A 21524-nucleotide genomic window follows, 5' to 3' on the forward strand; every position below is an offset into this window, starting at 1 on the left:
GAGGGAAGCCTCCCACTCTCCTTTTCCACACTGTTCCATCTTCTCCCGCAAAATGTCTGCTCGGCCTCCGACTGTGTCCCTCCGCCCCGCGAAGCTTCTCCGCGCCCCTCCTCACTCCTAAAGTCCCTCAGCGGCTAGTCGCTGCGCTGCGCGTCTCGCGAGAGTCCACCACGCAGCCCTCTTCCCCAGCCCCTCGCCCGCGAGGAAGCCTCCCGGACCCCGCAGCGCGCGGTCGCGGGCGGCGCATGCGTGGCCGCGGCTCCCAGCGCCCCCCGCGCAGTCCGCGAGCGGAGCGGAACAGGCCGCGCGCGCGGGGCCGACAGCCGCCCTGTGCGAGGCCTCGCTGGGTCCCCGCGGCTTCTCTCCTCTCAGGGGCGGAACCGCCTCGCGGCCTTTCCTCGGCGTGCGGAGGTTTCCTGAGGACGGCCGGGACCGCCTTGGGCCCAGAAGAGCCCGGCGCTGGCCTCGGACACCGCCGGCCCCACAGGCCACCCGCAGCGGCCTGGGCGCGCCTCCCAGGCCGAGCCTCGCACTGCGAACCTCAAACCCCCGGCCGGGCGGGGCCTGCACATCCGGCCCCACCCACCCGGGGCCTCGCCTCCCCGGAGCCCAGCCCCCTCCCGGCCCGCCGTCCGCCCCCGCCCACCCCTCCTTCTGTCCCCCCTGATTTTCTCCCGGTTCCCTGGCCTTGCTCTTTCGGACATTGCACTAAAAGAGATGCGCCCTGGAAAACCACATCTTGTTTGGAGAAGAGCCCGGGTTTGGGACCTTAGGGTACAAATTCTCCTTTTCCAGCGCCTAGGATAGATTTGATTAATGAGCCCGGAGTACCCTGTTCCTGCTGACACTGCCGTTTTTCACTTCCCTGCCCTCCCACACTTCCGAAATCATTAAGCAGGGAGCTCTCGGAGGTTTATGAGTCTACTTTGAGCTAGACGTGAGTTTGACCCCGGGGTTGGAGCATGGCTGTATCCCTGGACCCTCAGATCGACGCTCCCCTGGAGGTTGAGGAATGCTTAATAATGAAGGTGGAAAAGGACCCCGAGTGGGCAGCGGAACCCACTCTGGAAGGATCAGAGAGCTCTGAGTCCGAGACCTTTCGCAAATGCTTCAGGCAATTCTGTTACGAGGACGTGACTGGACCCCATGAAGCTTTCAGTAAACTCTGGGAACTTTGCTGCCGGTGGCTGAAGCCAGAAATGCGTTCCAAGGAGCAGATCCTTGAGCTGCTGGTGATTGAACAGTTTCTCACCATTTTACCGAAGAAGATTCAGGCGTGGGCACAGAAGCAGTGTCCGGAAAGTGGAGAGGAGGCGGTGGCCCTGGTAATACATTTGGAGAAAGAGACTGGAAGACTAAGACAGCAGGTGAGAGAGGATTTTCCAAATTGTTGTATTTAGAAAGAAGGAGATGGGTAAGGTGGGGGGGGGGGGGGCCGGGGGAGACAGGCATGCCTTGCAGATAGGGCTTATTATGGAGGGAGAAATGGTACTAATGAGAGACCTTTAAAGTGAATCAACTTAAAAGAGGATCGGAATTTTATATTAAATAGGAAAAAAAAATCTTGCTTGAAATAGAATTTTGCAAATGAAGTTAAACATTGTGCATCGACGTATTTGTTCACGTCTTTGGCATAATGTTTCCCAAAAATTACATGAGAGAACAATGCATTATGCTTTGCAGGGTTGGACTCTTGCAGCCTGATTCTAAAGAGGGCTATTTTTGCAAAGAAAGAAAGCACAAACTTCATCAGTTATCCCAGGGCCCTCTCTAGTCCTTTAATATTCTAATGTGTGTCTTCTGAGGTGCCCTCGATGCCATCATCCTTGTCACTCTTCTCTAGTTTAACCACCAGATCTTCGTCCGTCAGTGGCATTTCATGGTCTTCTAGTTGTTTTCAACAGCCCTTTCATCAACCTCATGAAATCCTGCAAGATTTGCAAGATTTGCAGTTTCACCTTGCACGGGATTTGCATTCGTATAAAGACCTGACTATCAGCAGGCTGCTGTGTTGGTCAGGGATAGACACTACATGTGGAAATTAATTTTATGTTTTCAGTTCACTAGTGAATTTATTTTGCTGCTCTCTGAACCTAATAGATGTGAGGACTCAGTATCTATTCTAATACTAAGGAGGCTGTGTATTTTACTCCTGATAGATTTTCCCCCCTCTGTATACTAATGAAGAGCACTCTCCTGTTCCCTTATCCCTAGACTTCTGGACAGTACTATTCACCCAATGCCCTTGGAGACTCCACTTGGCATGGAGTGAAATTTTCATTCCTTCTCACATCTCCTGTCCTTCTCTGATATTTCTGGGGGAAGTTTGGTCTTCATCGGGCCCTGTTTTCCTCCCTCTTTCCATTATGGCATTGGCTTTATTTCCCAGGTTAGCAGTCCTGTGCACTCAGAGAAGCAGGTCCCACTGGGAGCAGCATGGGAGGTAACGGACTTTCAGCCAGAGCAGGTGGAGACTCAACCCAGGGTGGTGTCTCTGGAGGAAGCTGGAAGCCTCCACTCAGGACATGAGGAGCAGCTGAACCGAAAGAGAGAGCATCGGCCTTTACCCAGGAATGGTAAGAAGAACTCAGAGCATTCCCAGTGCAGAGACAATTGCACATGTATTTTGTAACCCTAACTCCATGACTTGCTCACAGTAAGATCCCCTCAATACGTATTTGAAAATAAATGGAATATTTGGGGAGCAAGTGTTCATTTGCTTCAAGAGTTGGGAATATGTGCAGCATAAGTAAAAGGCATCTGGGAAGATGGACTCTGGGAAAACTTAGTTTGCCCGGACTGGCCTCAAGGTCATGCCGTGAAATTTAAGAATCTCCCATTCCATAACCAGCTTGTGTTTTTTTCAGTCCTGCCATGTGTGTATGTGTCTGTGTTCTTGGCTGACTATAAACAACTTTAAAAACTGTTTGAAGAGAAACAAGATATTTACTTTATTTTTTTTTTTAATTTTATTTATTTACTTGAGAGAGAGAGAAAACACAGAGGGAGAGTGAGAGGGAGAAGCAAACTCCTCATTAAGCAGGGAGCCCGATGCGGGGCTCCATCCCAGGACCCTGGGATCATGACCTGCGCCAAAGGCAGATGCTCAACCAACTGAGCCACCCAGGCACCCTAAGATATTTTAAAAAATTGGCTCACAAGTGAGGCATCACAGAAGTAGCATATGAAAGTGGTAAACAATAAGATTTCACAGAGGAGGGAGTACAGGCTTCCTAGCTGCCCTGGACATTAGTAAGTCATGTAAGAGGAAATCGAACACCCTGTCTTTCCCCGTCCACTGTGATCTCTACATCCCCGCAGTCTGGTGTCAGGCTGAGAGAGAGGGATGGGATGATCACTGGACCTACAGCAGAAGGCTTGGGTTTATATCTTCCTGTCTCTGTACCTCTGTCTGTCCTTAGGCAAGTAATATGGAAAGGAGCATTAACGCACAGAGGTTAAGCGATTAGGCCTTAGAGGCAGACAGCCCGGACACAAAACCTAGCTCTGCCATCCATTATCTGTGTGGCCTTGGTTAGGTTACTTCTCAAACTTTCCATTCTGTCATTTGTAAAAGGAAAATAATAAGGTTGTTAGTGTTGGTTAAAGGAGGCAGCGTAAAGGGACCAGCACATACGGTGGTCAATAAATGTTAGTTCCCTTTCTCCCGTAATGGCACAATTATTTTTAAACTTCAAATCTCAGACGGATTTTACACAACCCCTCACCAAGTGGCAGGATTCACTACTATGTACCCAACCTCCTTATCTTTCCTGAAATTCATATTGTGATAGAATTCATTGCAAATATTAATGTTTTCTGGATTTCAGAGTTCCCCTGGATCACATGCTCTCAGTTACTTTGGCTGATGAGCTTAGTCCAATAAATGTATGGTGTTTCTGGATTTTGCCATCCAGGGTGACAAGGAATTCACAACGTGGAAAAGTGTGTTCTGTTGAGGTGCTTAGCGGGACAGTGCCACTGTGGTGTGCCATTCCCCCTGCTCAGGGGCACACTGCTTCCGTAACAGCTCGCTGAGAAACAGACACTGAACAGTATCTGCGCTTTTCACCGTTTTTTGTAAACGTGAAAATCCTTTTTTTGGATTTCTTTTAGTTAGCCAAAATAGGTACTAATGTATGCCTTTTGTAAAAACAAAGTGGCGTAACAGGAACTTTCGAAAAGCAGGGAATATCTGTAATATGTTTCCACGGAAGTGATTCAGGTTGCTTCTTTAGAAAGTAGTGGAACAAGCTCTTGAATTCTTGATCACAGTAATATTCATTCTGGAAGTTTTCCCTAGATAGCGGGTTCCAGAGTAGAAGTTAGACCACAGACTGTGCCATATATACGTGTATATATCTTCCTCCTACCTTTTGAGGGAGTGTACTGTATTTGCCTGTCGTTTCCAGGACTATGTATCTACGTGTGCTAACTTCTTTAGCATATTAAAGCATTGATGAACTCATCCTAGGGATTGCAAACTGATAACTCACATGCCAAGTCAGACTTGTTGTGTTTTACCTACAAAGGGTTTTTGGTTTGGGAGTTTTATTCATTTGTTCGTTTTTAGTTCTCAAGGTTTAAGATTTTTAAGATTTTATGCAAAAGTCCAGATTTCTGGCTTCTCCTGAAAATATCAGAAGCTCTAATGATAGCAGGCCCATTGTCTCACAATGAAGCATTAAGTGGAAGTGGGCATTGGCAATATACCCTTTCGGTGGTGTATGTGCTCTCCAGTTCCCCCATTCCTTACCTGGCCCCCTTCATGATGCACTTTGCCTGCTAACTCCCTGCAAGCATTCACGTTTGTGAGCCCTGTTTCAGGGTACCATGGTTTCGGGCATTGTTCTGAAATCATTGATGAAATGATCAATTTATATTTGCTGGGTTTTTTTTTTTTTTTTTATGCATGCTCATTTCTTAAAAGGAAAAGCTGCATGAATTAAAGATCCAGAGCCCAGAGCCCTGATTGTTTCTTTCTCTTCTTACAGCTCGGCCTTCTCCCTGGGTTCCTGCCCCTGCTAATGAATGGAACAGCATGGATCAGGAAGTAACCACCACACGACTACCTGTTGTGTCTCAGGTACATTGTAAATCTTCTCTCTGCCTTCCTAGGGTATTCAGTCCCAAGGATTTCCTGTGCCTTCACTGTCCTCAAACTTTTATACTCCCTCCAAGAGACTGTTCCCCCCTGACTCCTTTTGCAGGGAAGACTGGACCCAGCCGTCTGACTAATGAGACTCCTTGCTGAATCATCCCTCTTATGATTCTTTATAATATCTTCTTCATTTGGCACATCATACACACTTGGCTCCCTGATTTTAGTTCTTCTTTGGGGCCCTTCTGTGTTTCCTCCATGATCATTCATCCTTTGAAGACCCATGTGGTTATCTTGGTAGTCATTGCTGTTAGTGTTGTTACAGGGACCAGTGAAAGATGTCCACATGGCGAGAGGTTTTTCCTACAAAAAGAGCGTACATCAGATTGCCGCTCACAGAGACCTGTACCGGGATATTAGGAAAGAGAGTGTTGGGAACATGGTCTCCCTGGGTAAGGATTCTTTCCCTTTTCACATAAAAGATTTGGGGATTTTTGATATCTTTATTTCTACTGATGATACAATAGTTATAAGTGTCACCACCTAAAGGACCTCGTAGGTTGTCTAGTCGTTTCTGTGGCCAGCTCACCAGACCTAGTAATCACTTGTCCATACTCTCTTCCTCACTCCTTCCTCTCTTCCAGTTTAAAATATATACGTGTTCTTCACACTTAGGGATGAAAACATTGGTGAGGTGTTATATACGACTGTCACGTTCATACCACTTAAATATAAGCTTACACATATGTACCTACTAGACTAAAAGCTCCGTGAAGTCACAGGGTCTTTGTATGATTTGTTCTTATTTAACTGCAGTAACCCAACACTTTGCACACAGCTGGACCCATGGGTGGGTGGCCAGCAAATAATTGTCGGATGGATGGAAATCCTACAGATGGAAGGAAGAAAGTAATTTCAATACAATAACCTTGGTAGTGTGTTGTGAATGATTTAAATAGCACAGATTCACAGGCACACATAACCACTGATGTATCACTTTACAAGCAAACTTCTGAAAGATTTGTCACCTGCATTAGTAGTGGGCATAAGTTCGTTCATACGTAAGCTAAAAGTCAAAGACTACTTTTTAATAAAATTACAGGCCTAAAATGTATACAAACCCACACTAGAGAGGCTGTAAACATGTGGTAGTAGGGTAGCCACTTAGCCACACAGGGCAATTTAAATTTATACAATTAAATAAAGTTAAAAATTCAGTTCTGGGCGCCTGGGTGGCTCAGTCGTTAAGCGTCTGCCCTCAGCTCAGGTCATGATCCCAGGGTCCTGGGATTGAGCCCCGCATCGGGCTCCCTGCTCAGTGGAGAGCCTGCTTCTCCCTCTCCCACTCCCCCTGCTTGTGTTCCCTCTCTCGCTGGGTCTGTCAAATAAATAAATAAAATCTTAAAAAAAAAAAAAATTCAGTTCCTCAGTGACTGTAGCCACCGTCAGGATATTTGATAGCTGTATTGACAGCACAGTTATAGAACATTGCTGTCATCCCAGAAAGTTCTGTTGGACAACACTACATATAGATAGTAAAGTATAGAGATGATAAAACGGGCCATGCCAGACTCAGCAAATAAAGATACACCAACGATTATTTATAATTAGAAAGCAATTAAAGCAGCTGAAATCAATGGCCAGTGTAGAGTGGCACCGATGACACAGTGGTAGCAAGGCGGTCGCCCCAGAGCAGCGGGCATCCCTGCCATCTCCCTAGGTTTGCACGTGCAGGCCCTTCCTGGTGCGACCTCAGCTCACGCGGCATCTGGACCCAGGAGCGTGCTGCATGAGAGTCCTGAGTCAGGTGTGCCCCTGGTGGGATGGGATCATCCCTGGAGAATTCAGATTTAGCCCAGCACCTTCACACATGCAGTCGACCCTTGAACAAGACAGTTTGAACTGCGTAGGTCCACTTCTACATGGATTTTTTTTCAGTAAATACGTACAGAAATGTGAATATATTTTCTCTTCCTTATGCTTTTCTTAATTTTCTTTTCTCTAACTTACTTTATTATGGGCATACAGTATGTGATATATATAACACACGAAATACATGTTAATCGACCATGTTGTTGGTAAGGCTTCCAGTCAACAGTAGGCTATTAAGTAGTTAAGTTTTGGGGGAGTCAGAAGTTATACACGGATCTTCAACTGTGCAGGGTTGGCTCCCCTAAGCCCCACTTTGTTCAAGGGTCGACTGTGATGACATGTAGAAAGACCCAGGTCCAGAGACACCTGCCCCAGTCCTTTATCATAGGTTGTAAACTGATGGCTTATGGGCTGAATCTAGCCTATACACATATTTTGGCCTTGCACAGCATTTTAATCTACTATTAGTTTATAAATCTGGATATCCTGTATCTCTTGAAAAATCAAACGTCAGACACCACGGGCCCACCTCCTCACATAGCAGTGATTGGCCGGAGCTGAACCCAGGAGCTCATGCTGAACTGCTGCGTTTCTCACTCATCTGCACTGCCTGCCTGGTCCTTATAGATATTCGAGCTTTCATTAACCCTACACTTTCCTCGCTCATGTAAAAATAAAGAACAAATCTCCATCCCCAGGGTTCTTTCAGAAAGGATTTGATGTGATGCTCCTTCTCTCGACAATTCTGTGAAGTTTCTGTGTGTGTGTTATCTAGAGAAGAAAACCAAATTTTATTACATACCTGTTGGGCATTGGATACTTTACAGATGATCATTTATTTAATATTCCCGGCATTTCTGTGAATAGAGGCCAGCATTCCTTAGGCAACCAAAGCTCAGAGATTAAGAAACTTCCCCCTGGTCCAAAAGTAAAGCAGGGTTTAGTGGGGTCAGGGTTCACATGTAAGACATGCTGAGCTCCACAGCACTCTGAGGCAACAGACTATCCGTGTGCTTCCCTGTCCTTCCGTCTCTTTCCTATTAACCTTGCCACATGTGTCCCCAAATTCTTGATGTATCTCCTCTAGCCCCAGTGTGCACACGCACATGTGTTGGGGTGGGGGTGGGAGTATGTGGGGAGCAAATACAAGCACACTAGGTTCTATAAGTAACAAATACTGGTTACAGCAGGTGCTGAACCCAATACAATGTTAGACGCTGAGAGGGAATCAAAGGTAATAGAATGTATCTTACCTTTAAAGGTCTTCCCTTAAGAACTAGCCAGAGAAAGAAGTGGTATATACCTGAGAACTAACATGATAACGTAAGTTTAGTAGATGATGGTGCCAAAGAAGAGAGGTGTAAGGATAACTGTAACGATACCATAGGTAGTAAGAATGCCTGTGCTGTGCTCTGTCATGGTTGAGGAAGGCTCTAGAAGAGAGGGGTATTGGACAAGACCTTTCAAGGATAGGTGTAAACGAGTGTCCAGGAGGGCAGCAGATGAGGGCACGCAGCTCTGACCTCTGGTTTCGCATGAAATGTGTTTCTCTTCCCGTAGGAAGTACCGTGTCTGTGTCTAACAAGATTGCCCGGTTGGAGCAAAGAAAGGAGCCATGGACCTTAGGTCTACACTCTTCTAACAAAAGGAATATTATTCTGCGAAGCAACCACATCAAGGAGAAGCCGGTTCGTGCTGCTCAGATCCCCGCGCGCAGTGTGGGGAGAATGTGGGGTGAGCAGCAGCACTGGGGTTTAGAAGATGAGAAGATAGCAGGCGTGCATTGGAGCTATGAGGAAACGAAGACTTTCCTCGCCATTCTCAAGGAGTCTCGCTTTTATGAGACGCTGCAGGCTTGTCCCCGAAACAGCCAGGTGTACGGGGCTGTGGCCGAGTGGCTGCGTGAGTGTGGCTTCCTCCGAACGCCAGAACAGTGTCGGACCAAGTTCAAAAGCCTCCAGAAGAGCTATCGGAAGGTGAGAAATGGCCACGTGCTGGAACCCTGTGCCTTCTTTGAGGACATGGACGCTCTGTTGAACCCTGCAGCCCATGCTTCATCTGCTGATAAGCCAAAGGAGATTCTCTCTCTCCCCAGACTAAAGAGAGTTGATATCAGTGCTAAAGAACAGATCAGTTTGGTGGAGGAGGAAGACGCCGCAGAAGAATCTGATGGTGATGAAATGGGCATTGAATTTATCCAGAAGTCTGAGATTCGTGGTGCCCCTGTCTTGTTTCAGAACCTGAGTGGTAAGAATTGTGCTCTTTGCTTCGGGTATGAAAATGGATGATATGGGCTTGTGGTAAAAGGACTAAGTAGACCAGAGGCCGCCAAACCTGGGGAGTGCTGTCATGAGCGCCTTGCCACTAACCACTGAATGTACTCTCGGGTGTTTGCTGCTGCCCCTGGTGCAGTCTGAGTAATGGCCGTGAAGGTTCTTTCTCAGGCTAGAGCACAGCATGGATTTGAATATTTGCAGCCTGTGGAAGGAAGGTAAATAGAGTCAAAGGACTCTGGAGAGCCCACATCTGAGGATTGGTATAAAGCAGCCCATTGTGTCGGATTGTAATAAGGCAAAGATACATTGTTATACTATCTAGGATAACCAGTAAAAGAATATATAACTTACGAAAGTAAAAAATTGTAGGGGCACCTGGGTGGCTCACATGGTGGCTCAGATGGTTAAGCGTCCGCCTTCGGCTCGGGTCATGATCTCCAGGTCCTGGGATGGAGTCCCACATTGGACTCCCAGCTCAGCGGGGAGCCTGCTTCTCCCTCTGTCTCTCCCCCTGCTTGTACTCTCTGTCTCTCTCTTTCTCTCTTAAATAAATCTTTACCAAATATGTCATTAGTTACAAACTTAAAAGACTAAGATTATCAGTCATTTAAAAAAACAATGAAATATTGCTTACAAGAGATACATATTTAAGTATATGACACAGAGACCTTGAAATTAAAAGACAGAAAAAGATACACTGCATACGATATAAACGAAAGCTTGTGTTGAAATTAGGGATGCGCAGAACTAACCTGGCAGTTAACAACTGGGTGACAGTAGACACATCCTGTAAATACTTTGAGCTTCAGTTTTCTCATCAGTAAAACGCGACTGAGGATTCCAGGATCGTTAGTGTTAAATGAGGTAATAGATAAAAATCGGGGAAGGCATTCTGCAGATGTTAAACACAAACATCTCAGTTCTTCATAATATGCATGAAAAAAAGGATAGGCAAGGCAAAATGAGAGACTTTATTCTGGTGAAATGCAGTGAGACATTGCCAGGTGTTACTATTTTTAGGAAAGTTTCTCCACTCCACCTTATGAAAAGATGGCAAGTTCTAGGGGCGCCTGGGTGGCTCCATCAGTTAGTGTCTGCCTTTGGCTCAGGTCATGATCTCAGGGTCCTGGGATTGATCTCCACATTGGGCTCCTTGCTCAGTGGGGAGCCTGCTTCTCCCTCTACCTCTGCCCCCCACTTGTGCTTCCTCCCTCTCTCTCTCTCTCTCAAGCAAATAAATAAAATCTTTTTTAAAAAAGATGGTAAGTTCTTAGAGTGGAAAAATAAATCAGGCTAGGAGAGCTGGGGTGCACTCATGACTACATCTATTCAAAAGAGACAGCTCAGGAAAACACGGGGAAGATGCATCGTGCATGTACACGTGTTCCCCAATCTGGAAATCCATAGACAGGAGGGCAGTCCCAAGCGCGGGAATGCAGGGCTAACCGTGGAGGAGAGCGTGGGGTAAGACCGAGCATAGAAGTGACTTCTTCCTACTTACAAAACACACAAAAAGCATAGTTTAACAAACTGTACGCAGACATGTCCTGAAAAGTTTGATTCTGCCATAGAAGCAGAACATCTGTTCATCTTGCAAGTCATTTCATCTCGCACAGTAGAGGACTCAGTGACCTCAAAAATGACTCTGGATGTAGTTCTGCTCTTTAAGGAAGACTGGTTAAAAGAGTGTCCTAGTCTGTTAGTTTTAACCATTTTGGGTTTTTTGGGGGTTTTTTGTTTTTTTAAAGATTTTATTAATTTATTTGACAGAGAGCACAAGTAGGCAGAGCAGCAGGGAGAGGGAGAAGCAGGCTCTCCACTGAGCAGGCAGCCCGATGCGGGGCTCAATCCCAGGACCTGAGCCGAAGGCAGATACTTTAACCGACTGAGGCACCCAGGTGTCCCTAGTTTTAACCATTTTAAAAAGACCACTGAATCCTTGGTTAATCGCCATAACAATGGCAGATCTGAGGGACTACGTTCTTACTCTACCAAATAAACTTTGAGATCAGTTTAACAATTTGAGTTTAAAAATCCTATCAGGATGTTAACTTTATAGATTCATTTGAGACTTGATATCCGTACAACTTGAGTCTTTCTATCCAGAAACATAGTGTCTCTCCATTTTTTCTAGTTCATTTATGTCTTTCAGTAAATTATAGATTTTTTTATATAGACCCTCTCATTTTTTGCACATCTTCTCCCCCGGCGTGTCATAGTTCCTGTTGCCACCATGAAGGGGATCTGTTTTCTTTTACCCCTTATGTTTCGAGGCTGCAGACATTTTTTCTTATATCTTTGTATTTTTTCCTTCCGTGGCAGGTGTGCACTGGGGGTACGAGGAAACCAAGACTTTTCTTGATATCCTCCGTGAGACTCGGTTTTACGAAGCTCTCCAAGCCTGTCATCGGAAGAGCAAGCTGTATGGGGCCGTGGCGGAACAGCTTCGGGAGTGTGGCTTCCTCCGGACACCAGAACAGTGCCGGACCAAGTTCAAAAGCCTCCAGAAGAGCTACCGCAAAGTGAAAAATGGTCACGTGCTGGAGTCCTGCGCATTCTACAAGGAGATGGATGCCCTGATAAACGCTCGGGCCTCCGCTCCTTCCACCACCACTCCAGAAGAAGTCCCATCACCCTCAGGGCAAGAAGGAGAGGATGTTGAGACTGAACCCCAGGAACCGACAGGCTGGGAACCTGAGGAGGCCTCACAAGAGGCGATGATAGAAGATTCCGGCAGCGAGAGAATGAGTGAGGAGGAAATTGTGCAAGAGTCAGAATTCCAGGGGCCTCTGGGTCTACTGCAAAGCCCAAGTGGTAAGGACCATCGAGGGGGAAGTGTGATTTACTCAAGAATCAGTAACTCTGGGCATATTGCTCATGAGTCTGTTCATTAAACAGGCATTTGAGGGGCCTGTGCTGTGTGAGGAACAGGGGATCTAGCAATGAGTAAATCAAAGCCTCTTTCTCATGGCGCTTCATTCAAGGAGGGACCTGGCATTCTAGTGATGCAGTCTTTGAGACCTCAGCCTCGGATTTTGTCTGTATGGGTCAGTGTTTCATAGCGCCTGCAAATTCCTTGGGGAAGAAGAACTTGCAATTATACATGAGAAAAAAGTCAGAGGAAGGAGGTGTGTCCATAGGCTCAAGACACAAACGTCTCAGTCCTTCGTGACATGCATGAGGAAAAGGACAGGCAGGGGCAAAATGAGAGAGAGACTTGACTCTGGTTCTCCGCCCCACCTGCTCGTTTCCCACGGACTGCCGGTGCCCTTGTGGGCATCTGTTCCCACGGCAGCCCAGATTTAAAATTGTTAAAACTAAAATCACCGTCTTCTTTCCCATACCTTGGCTCTTCCCTGTGTCCTCCCACATCCAGACTTAAAACTTCAGAGGCACTTTTGATGCTTTCTCTCTCATTATTTACATCCAAGCAGAGAACGCTTTTTTCCCAACTGTTGTAGAACTTCCATCTGTCCCCTCTTTAGTTACCACAGCTGCTACCTGTGGTGAGAAAGGTTCAGCCTTTCTCTGTCTCTTGCCTAGACTTTTGTAAAGTCTCCAGACCAGGTTTCCCCATCAGTCTTGTATTAAGGTTCCACAGCCATCCTCAATCTGAGCTCATCTTATCTTTCTGTCCTTACCTCTTACTGTTTTCCTTCCAGCACTCTGCTCACTCAAAACAAACGCTAGAGAAGGGGCATACATATGCTTCCTGCTAGTGTTTATATGGGAAATTAGTTTGAAGGCTGAAATCATTAAGTCCTCTATAACCCACGTTTTGATTCCAGGAAACAAAATCTTTTGGTACCATCCCTTGTGAATCTCACTTTTTAAGTTGAGCTGCAGACCTGACACTAAATTGTCAGACCCTATCTGAGCCAACCACTGGCTGTTATTTCCTCCAAATCCCAGGACGATGTTGGACCCAATGAGAACGCTTCAGAAGAACTGCTAAATGGAAGATGGCATTGTTGGGGCTTTCACTTAACCTAATGGACTGATTGACGGCTGCTCTCCTCTCCCAGCCCACGCCACAGCCGCCCCACTTGGGATTGGAGGGCGGAGGGATATCAGCAATTTCAGCTCAGTGTATGCAAGGACAGGGATGTGGAAACTGGCAAGTAGAAACAAGGCAGCATAGCAAAATGCTTAAGAACAAGGGTTTGGGGACCAAACAAACCTGGATGAAATAATACAATGTCGAGAATTGGATTCAAAATAATCTGGGTAGAAGGAGCAGAAAGTGGGTGGGAATAGAGGTGAAACTATATTGGCCATGAGGAGATCATCACTAATGCGGGCTGAGTGGTTCGTGGAAATTCATTTTACATACTGTTGTAGCCTCTGCTTTTCTGTATGTTTGAATTTTCCATAATAAAAAGTTCACATAAAACCACGCAGTTAATAAGTGACCAGGATGGAATCAGAACCAGAGCTCTGTGATTCCAAAGCCTGTCGGTCCAAAAGACCTCCTGGAAAAGCTGGTATCCAGGATGCCCCTTGCGGTGGGCATGGGACATAGATGAGAGAGTGAGGGAAAGGTAATTCCAGTGTGGGGAGTGGTGAGAGTTAAGTTGAATCCAGGTATGTGTGTGAGACAGCTGGAAAAAACAGGGCTAAGGAAATTTGAGGAGAAGAAAGAAATACCCTTGGGTAGGATATGATCAGATATTGATGAACGTGGAAGTCCATTGAGGAATTGGAACGTGATCACTAGAATCTGCTCAACATCGGTACGGTGTGTTTTAGCGCAGATGTGAAATTTTGAAAGCAGGGTGAGTAGGAGTAGAACTTCAGGGAGAAAGCTAAGTTTGTCCCCCATTACTCAGGATCTGGATGGGGAATAACGGCTTGGATTTCAGTGCCATTCAGAAAACATTTCTAAAGGCCTACTTTGTACTAGGTATTACTGGCTGTTTGTGGAGCTGAATGAAAATAAGGCATAATGAATCAGAGAAGGGTAACAGGCCCCGAGAGGTCAGAGAAGTACGCAGGCATCCTAACGCAGACGAGTCGGCTGGGTTGTTTATGTTAATACATAATACAGGACTGGTCTGGAATTTTTATCGTCTTTTTTTTTTCCTTTCAGATTTTGAAATTGGAGGTGGTATCAAGGAGGATACAACACAAGTCATATATAAGGACTTGGAGCAGCATAGGGCATTAATAGAAAAGTCTAAAAGGGTCATTTCCCAGAACGCTGATCCAGGTAAATACCGTAAAAGGGAATGCAACTCAGGAAGACAATGGGAAACCCTTCAAGGCTTCAGACAGGGAAAGCTGACATCTCAGCCGAGAGATTTAGGGAAAGCCGTCGTGCATCCGAGGCCTTTCATGGGGAAGAGACCCTATCGACTGCTCAAATACGGAGAAAGCTTTGGAAGGAATGCTCGTCTTATGTGCCGGATGACCCACCAGAAGGAAAATCCTTATAAATGCAGTGTCTGTGGGAAGTGCTTTGGTAGAAGCAGGAGCCTAATCAGACATCAAAGAATCCACACCGGAGAAAAACCTTTTAAATGTCTTGACTGTGGGAAAAGCTTTAATGACTCCTCCAACTTTGGTGCCCACCAGAGAATCCACACTGGGGAGAAACCCTACAGGTGTGGGGAATGTGGAAAATGCTTTAGTCAGAGCTCGAGTCTTATCATACATCAAAGAACCCACACTGGAGAGAAGCCCTATCAGTGTGGAGAGTGCGGGAAGAGCTTTACCAACAGCTCCCATTTCAGCGCCCACCGCAGGGTGCACACTGGCGAGAACCCCTACAAATGTGTGGACTGTGAAAAGAGTTTCAATAACTGTACAAGATTTCGAGAGCATCGGAGGATACATACTGGAGAGAAGCCCTACGGCTGTGCCCAGTGTGGCAAACGTTTCAGTAAGAGTTCTGTCCTCACCAAACATCGGGAAGTTCATTCGAGAGAAAAGCTTCTGCCACACCCACCATCCATGTATTCCCCGGAGAACCCGCCTAAGGGAAAGACTGATGAATTCAGGAAAACTTTTTGACGTTGACCTCTTCTCCTCCTACGTGCCCTGTTAGCCATTTTTCCCCACCCTCACCCTTGGAAGCGGTCTTTTCTTAGCTATGAAGTGTAATTCCCAAGACAAGCTTGAGAATATAAATCAACTAAGAGTCCGCCTCGTGTTCTCACCTCCGCCTCTAACTTTACCAGTCTGTTCCTCTCAACTTCTCCCTTAGCAAAGTGGAGAAGACTGTCCTGTCTGGGTTCCTTCGGTATGTCGAGGCCTCTGCCGTGGGACTGCCAAGTCCAGCAATGTTCAAGATCCCTCCATGTAGCTGAGAGTTGTTTTCAAGCAGACCCAACATGCTGGAAGTTTCCTGTTGTCCACCACGTGGGAGCCCGGATGCAACTTGATCCCAGATTTCTTGTTGGAGTAGAACTTTCAGGAGTCTGATCAGGATGACACCACATGCATCTTGGTTTTGAAGATAAAAGGGAGATTGAGATTTTACAGCTTCCTTGAGAAGTCTGTTGCACTATACGCTTTTGTGTCACGTCGATCCCCACAGCTAGGGTGAGTCCCCGTATTGTCCCTGAAGCCACGTTACTAACGCCTTGCCCTCCATAGAGATGAGAAGCAACTGATCACCCACCATGCCGACCTTTTCTGGACCTGAAGACCGAAACCCCCTTGTCTGCTGCTTCTCCAGCCCCTGAGTAATCCAGTTCCTCTTACCATTTCTCGAAAGTCCTCCACTTACCTCTTAGGTGTTCTGGGTGCTCTCGTCTGACTCTCCTGAACTACCAGGCCCTCCCCAGATTAAATAGGATGCATGCCCGTGGTGTGTCTCATTAAAAGAAAGTAGAATCTTAGACACGTTCTACCCTACCACTGCTCTGGTTCTTACCTAGAACATGACTGGCATGTTGGCATATTTTATGCCTCCCAACCCCACACTTCAGTATAATGTTATATAATAATAGTTTTCTCAAACTTTAAGGGGGTAGGGAAGAAATGTGGTAGAAACCGGAAACCTTCACTATTTCTAAGACCAGTCGGACTCCTTAGGCCTGCTCTAGATCAGATAGCTGCTCATTCAGACCACCACCTCCAGGGCTGTTTGTTAAATACAATCAGCCTTTTCTGAGGCTTCTAGTCCCTGTTGATAGGATCACCCACCTAACTGTAGAGCCCAGAGTAATTTATATAATTCTATAGCTTACTGAGTGAAAGTGGAAAGATTTACAGAAACTTCCAATCTAGAACACTATTGTCGTTTTCCTCATTTACCTATTTGTCCGAAAAACCTCTTTAATAATCCCCTAGCACTAACCCAACAGGTATTGAAGGAAGAGTAAAAATGGGGAGGGGAAAGGCAGGGAGGTAGTTAATTCATTTCTGGAAGTTACAGATGAAACCACAGAACCTGGTCTTCCAAGGCTGGTTGCTCCAGGATGAGACTAGTGACATTTATGCCCTTACTACGTAGGTAACCGGGGCGGCTTTGCTTTGGGGAGGGGAAGTCCCAAGTTCGGTGGAAGGACAGCCAGAGTCAGGGCTGTGTGGAGATTCTTTTGATCTGATCTCTCCTCTCCTTTGTCAGATGTTCTTGTATTTGAAGACATCTGGAGATATTTTTCCTTTGAGGATGTTTGAATCTTTAGAAGCCGGTTCAGCAGAGTTCCAAGGAGGGCAGGCAGTGTAGAAGGAAATCCAATTCACGGTGCGAGAATAGGGTGTGGCCTGCTGGAAGGCAGGTGACTCAGGTACACATTGATACATGTTTCCGATTTACATTCGTTGGAGATGTTACGACTGTTCCCACCTCTGTAGGTTGATTTCCTACGTGTGCTCTGAATCACAGGCTTCTAATGGTTAAGTGCGGTGTCATGTCGTTAGTGTGCCTAGCACAGTGAGATGCGTGCGGTGCCCGTGGGCGTGTGCTTGTATCGTGTCGATGTTCTGGAATTCCAGCCCTAGAGAAGATGCCCATGAATAGAAATCACCACTTAGTAAGACGTACACAGGATTGATAATTATATGGAAGCATGATTCAGGAAAGTAGATGATTTATTCCTAAGTATGTATTAAGTACTGTTCCGTGTAAGGCCGTGCTCCAGGCAGTGAGGGCGTGCGAACACAGAGAGAGACGCGGTGGCCCGGCTCGGGGAGCTGGCAGCGAGACAGAGGAGGTACTGCAGCAAAGGTAATTAATGCCCGTTCCCTTTGCGTCACTTGCAAAAGGTCAGTGACTCCACCGTGAGAAAATCACGTTCTTCTGAATTGCCTCAAACTGTGTACCTCTGCCTCTCCGACGTCCCCAACGGCAGGAAAGGTGCAGGACCCATTCCATCTCGGGTGGAACAGACCGAGTCTGTGTGAGTTTCATTCATCTGGGGCCGCACAAAGGTGGAGCCCGGGTTCCCCTGCCTGCGTTCCTAGTGGTAAATGGGCTGTCTGGATGTGGGCTAAGTTGCCTTCACGAACTCTGTCTCTGTGCTGAAGAAATAGAAGGTCCTGCCCAGCATCTTAGACCAAGACGACTTGCATCTTGTCTTTTCTCAACTGGAGCATGAAAGAATGAATAATGTGTCTTTTATATCACATAGCATTGCCTTTATGAAGATCCATAGGAAAAGGTTTTTCTCTGGGTCTCGGTACCAGGGAAAGCGCTGATCCTAAACAGGAAAAAAAAAAAAAAGGATTACAAACACTGTGATTTTTATAACTTACTGCTTTTCTGTCTTTGTTCTGGCTGCTGGAAAGCTCAACAAAACATACCAGGCCACCTCAACCAACTACCTAAAACCTCTATTTGTTTAATCCCATCTGATTTCTTTGAAATTTACCCCAAATCCTATTTTTTAAAAGCAGTATGAACAACTGGACATTTTATTCTCTGACATCTTACCCAGGGCACTTTGGAAACTGGCTTGTATTCCCTGCCTACACTTGCTTTGTTACCCCCACAAATACCTCCAGTTCGTACCAGTGATTTTATTACACACACAACCTGACTTGTTCATAAATCGTCTTTAAAGAAGGAAACTTCACACATTCGCTTGAACCGCTCAGGGCGGCCTGCCCTGGGGGCGCGAGCATTAGACCAGAAGCCAAAAGGAACACATTTCAGTCTTGCCGCTATCACTTACTGAGCGTTGTTTGACAAACCTCAGCCTCTCTGGGCTGGTGTTCCTTATCGGGAGAGACGTTGAACTTGATTTCCGAGAACGCTCTGGCTCTAATGTTTAGTGAGACTGCAGGGCGCGGTGTAGATGAGGAAGAGGATGCATGTATATGCATCTATAATACATATAAGACCAGGTAGCCAGCCTGGCCTGCCGTGGCAGGTGGCATCCAGGCCACACTGAACCCACTTCATACTTTAGGAAGAGGGAGGCCGTGAGCAGCCCGGGAGCTCGCGCAGTGATGAGAAAAGGCACGTGTTCACTCGCAGGCAGCCCCTGGGGCTCCTTGGTAGCCGACAGCAGGTAGCTGCAGTGAAGAAAGCCCTGATGTGAGGTCTGGTGCCCAGTGACGAATGGGACTCCGCTAGAAAGGAGCTGGGGAAGCCCCAGACGCAAGGCATGTGTGAGCAGCTTGTGTGGCCCTTAGCTTTGGCCTCTGAGTGCATTCCAGGTATAAATGTATGTCTGTTCATTGTTTTGTACTCACGTTCACTTAGATGTCTTCTTGAAAACTTGTCTGTGAAATAAATGTCGAAAATAAATGACTCCCGTGGTTTTTGCCATAATTTGAAGGAGGTGTTCCATTAAAGGAAAAGAGAACTTACCCAAGAGGTCATAAAAGCAGATCCCAGTGGCTCTGTAAAGAGAGTCTCAGTATGATCCCAGCTCCCTGCTCTCCCCACACCTCCCAGGACCCTTCGTGCGTCCCCAGCTGGCTGCCTGTAGCCCTTGGAGAGCTGTCTCTGCCACCGTGCCCAGCAACGGCTCTGACTCTAGGGTGGAGTTCACCCTGGATGCACGGAGCTTGTGTGTTCTGGGTGAGGCCCCTACCCATAGCCTTTCCTGGTGGTTTGAACCAGTCTCGACAATGTCCCCAAAGAGACAGTGTGGCTTTGGATTTACTGTTTCAGTTCAGAGTCCCAGTGGCTTCCATTTCGCCCTTGTTCCCGTAACAGCGTCAACTCCATGGGTCAGAGAGTCAAGTGGAGGCTTGGCCACTCGGCAAGGATGTATTTCCAGCTAAACTGGCAGGTGCCGTAGGAAGACCCAGCGGATGGGTTCAGAGAGCCGTTCACCCGAAGGTGGGGGAGACTGCGCATCTCTCTCACCCGGGCTTTACAGGCCTCCACTCTGCGCAGCTGGCCACAATGGTACCCAGCATCCTCAAGAATTACAACTGCCCAGAGTCCGTGTCGAAGAGGCGCCGGAAATGTTCCAGGTTTTCTGTGAGTTTTAAATGGCCACAGCCTTGGGGGAAGAAGTGCGGCGTTCTCTCAGCATTGTCCCAGATTACCTGGCCTCCATTCCCTCACTGACATTTCGGTCTGTGAACTGACTCACATCTGGGAATTGGATGAGAGACTTTAAACCTCTTAAGGGAAAAACAAATGTTTAAGGGCTACAAATTTTCAATTCCTATAAGCCAGTTGCATCGATTAGACTTTAAGGGAGGAGAAAGAATGTTTTCGTGTTTAAGAACTAAAAGGAATGCAGTTGGGGGATGAGAAACATCATTTCTTGGATCCTCCATCTGTCCTCTGAAAGAAGGGTCAAAGTGCCTGTCTGTATTACTTTCCTGGGGCTGCTGTACAAATTACCCCAAACTGGGTGACTTCACAAATTTATTCCCCCCCAGTTCTGAAATCAGGGCGTCAGCAAGACCATGTTCCCTCCAAGGCTGTAGGGGAAAACCTTCCTAGCTCCTAGCTCTTGGGGACTCCTGGTCCTGGCATGTGGCTCCGTGACTCCAGTCTGCCCCATCCTTCTCCGCAGGCCTTCTTTTCTGCGTCTCTTTGTCCTTTCTGTTTCTTCTAAGGACTCCCATTGGATTTCGGGCCTGCCCCTAACCCAGCATGATCTCACCTTGATTGCTCCTTACCTTAATTACATTGCCAAGACCTTATTTCCACATATGGTCACATTCTGAGGTTCCGGGTGGACATGGATGTGGGAGGACACTATTCAACCCACTGTGCTGCTTCAGAGGGTCGTTGTGGGGAGTAAATGAGATAATGCATATAAAGCAGTCTGCATAGTGCCAAGCACATAACAAATCCGCGTTAGCTGTACACGTGTGTGTGGGTGCACGCATGTATATGTATGTGTGTATACACATGTGCATATGAGTGCATACATGCGTGTATATGTGTGTGCACGCGTGTATGTATATATAACTATTTTGTTATTTACTAGATTTACCAAAACCTTATTTCATTACTTACTTAGCCAAATGAAACAGTAAATTTTAACACTTTCCACTCTTTGTAAATGTTCTAATTTGCTTCTTTCTGTTGTTTTTTTTTCATATTTCCTCCCTTTGTATTTTTCTTCTTTTTTTTTTAGGTTTATTATGGTTATTATTATTTATTCCTTTCCTCCAAAAGTTGGTGTGGCTGTTTGGGCATGTAGCATGTCCTCTTTCTCACCAGGCAGCCTTGAAACATACTGGTGATTTTCTCTAGTGAGCATTTTCCTCTTTAAGCAAGGATTGAAAAATCCTTCCTTATTTGTGATATTTGTATCTTGCATCCAAAGACCACTGTCTCTCCAGACCCATGTTATGCCACGTTATCAATTTCCTCGGGAGATCCTTGCCCCTCTGGCCTGCCCCCATCCCCACCCTCACCCCAGCGGAGTGCCCTGAGTGGGCTGGCCCATATCCTAGGTAGTACTGGGCACTACCCCAGACCCTGGACTCTGTGTTGGGCTTTTCAGCAGGACCCTGCAGACTGTGATCAGAGATGGACTCTGAGCTCCTGGCAGAGGTCCAAGATGGGTCTGGCTGAGTGGGAGATGGGCTCTGAGGTGGCCTGCATCCGAGTACCTACCTTGGCACTGGACTCTAAGCCAGGGCCCAGCTAACTAGACTCTAGGCCGTTAAGGCCCAACCTGGACTTTTGCTTCCTCCCCCGCAGTGCTCATTTCTGAAGCAAAAAGCAAGTCCACGCCAAAGGAAATACTGGACTATTTATTGCAAAGCTAGATTGGCAGCTCAGGAAGCAAGGAAACAGAGCCCAGCAGGCCCTTCTGTAACAGAGGAGTCTGGGGCCAGAAGAAGAAGAAAGAAAGTGGGTGGGGGAAATGAACTCATATGTAAACAGCCACCTCTTCCAACTG

The 21524-nt window shown here is 46.7% G+C and overlaps 1 protein-coding gene across 1 annotated transcript; it reads left to right on the plus strand.

Annotated features, from left to right (window-relative positions):
- Positions 1-687: 687 nt before the first annotated feature.
- Positions 688-18952, plus strand: ZKSCAN2 (zinc finger with KRAB and SCAN domains 2). The gene is made up of 7 exons (XM_032431077.1): positions 688-1367; positions 2390-2576; positions 4995-5086; positions 5427-5553; positions 8534-9220; positions 11572-12063; positions 14339-18952. Exons 1-7 carry the CDS (start codon positions 963-965, stop codon positions 15259-15261), a joined length of 2913 nt encoding a protein of 970 aa, XP_032286968.1. The 5' UTR covers positions 688-962; the 3' UTR covers positions 15262-18952.
- The last annotated feature ends 2572 nt before the right edge of the window (positions 18953-21524 follow it).

This window comes from Phoca vitulina, unplaced genomic scaffold (genome assembly GCF_004348235.1).
Source record: "Phoca vitulina isolate PV1807 unplaced genomic scaffold, GSC_HSeal_1.0 scaffold45, whole genome shotgun sequence".
NCBI classification, from domain to species: Eukaryota; Metazoa; Chordata; class Mammalia; order Carnivora; family Phocidae; genus Phoca; species Phoca vitulina.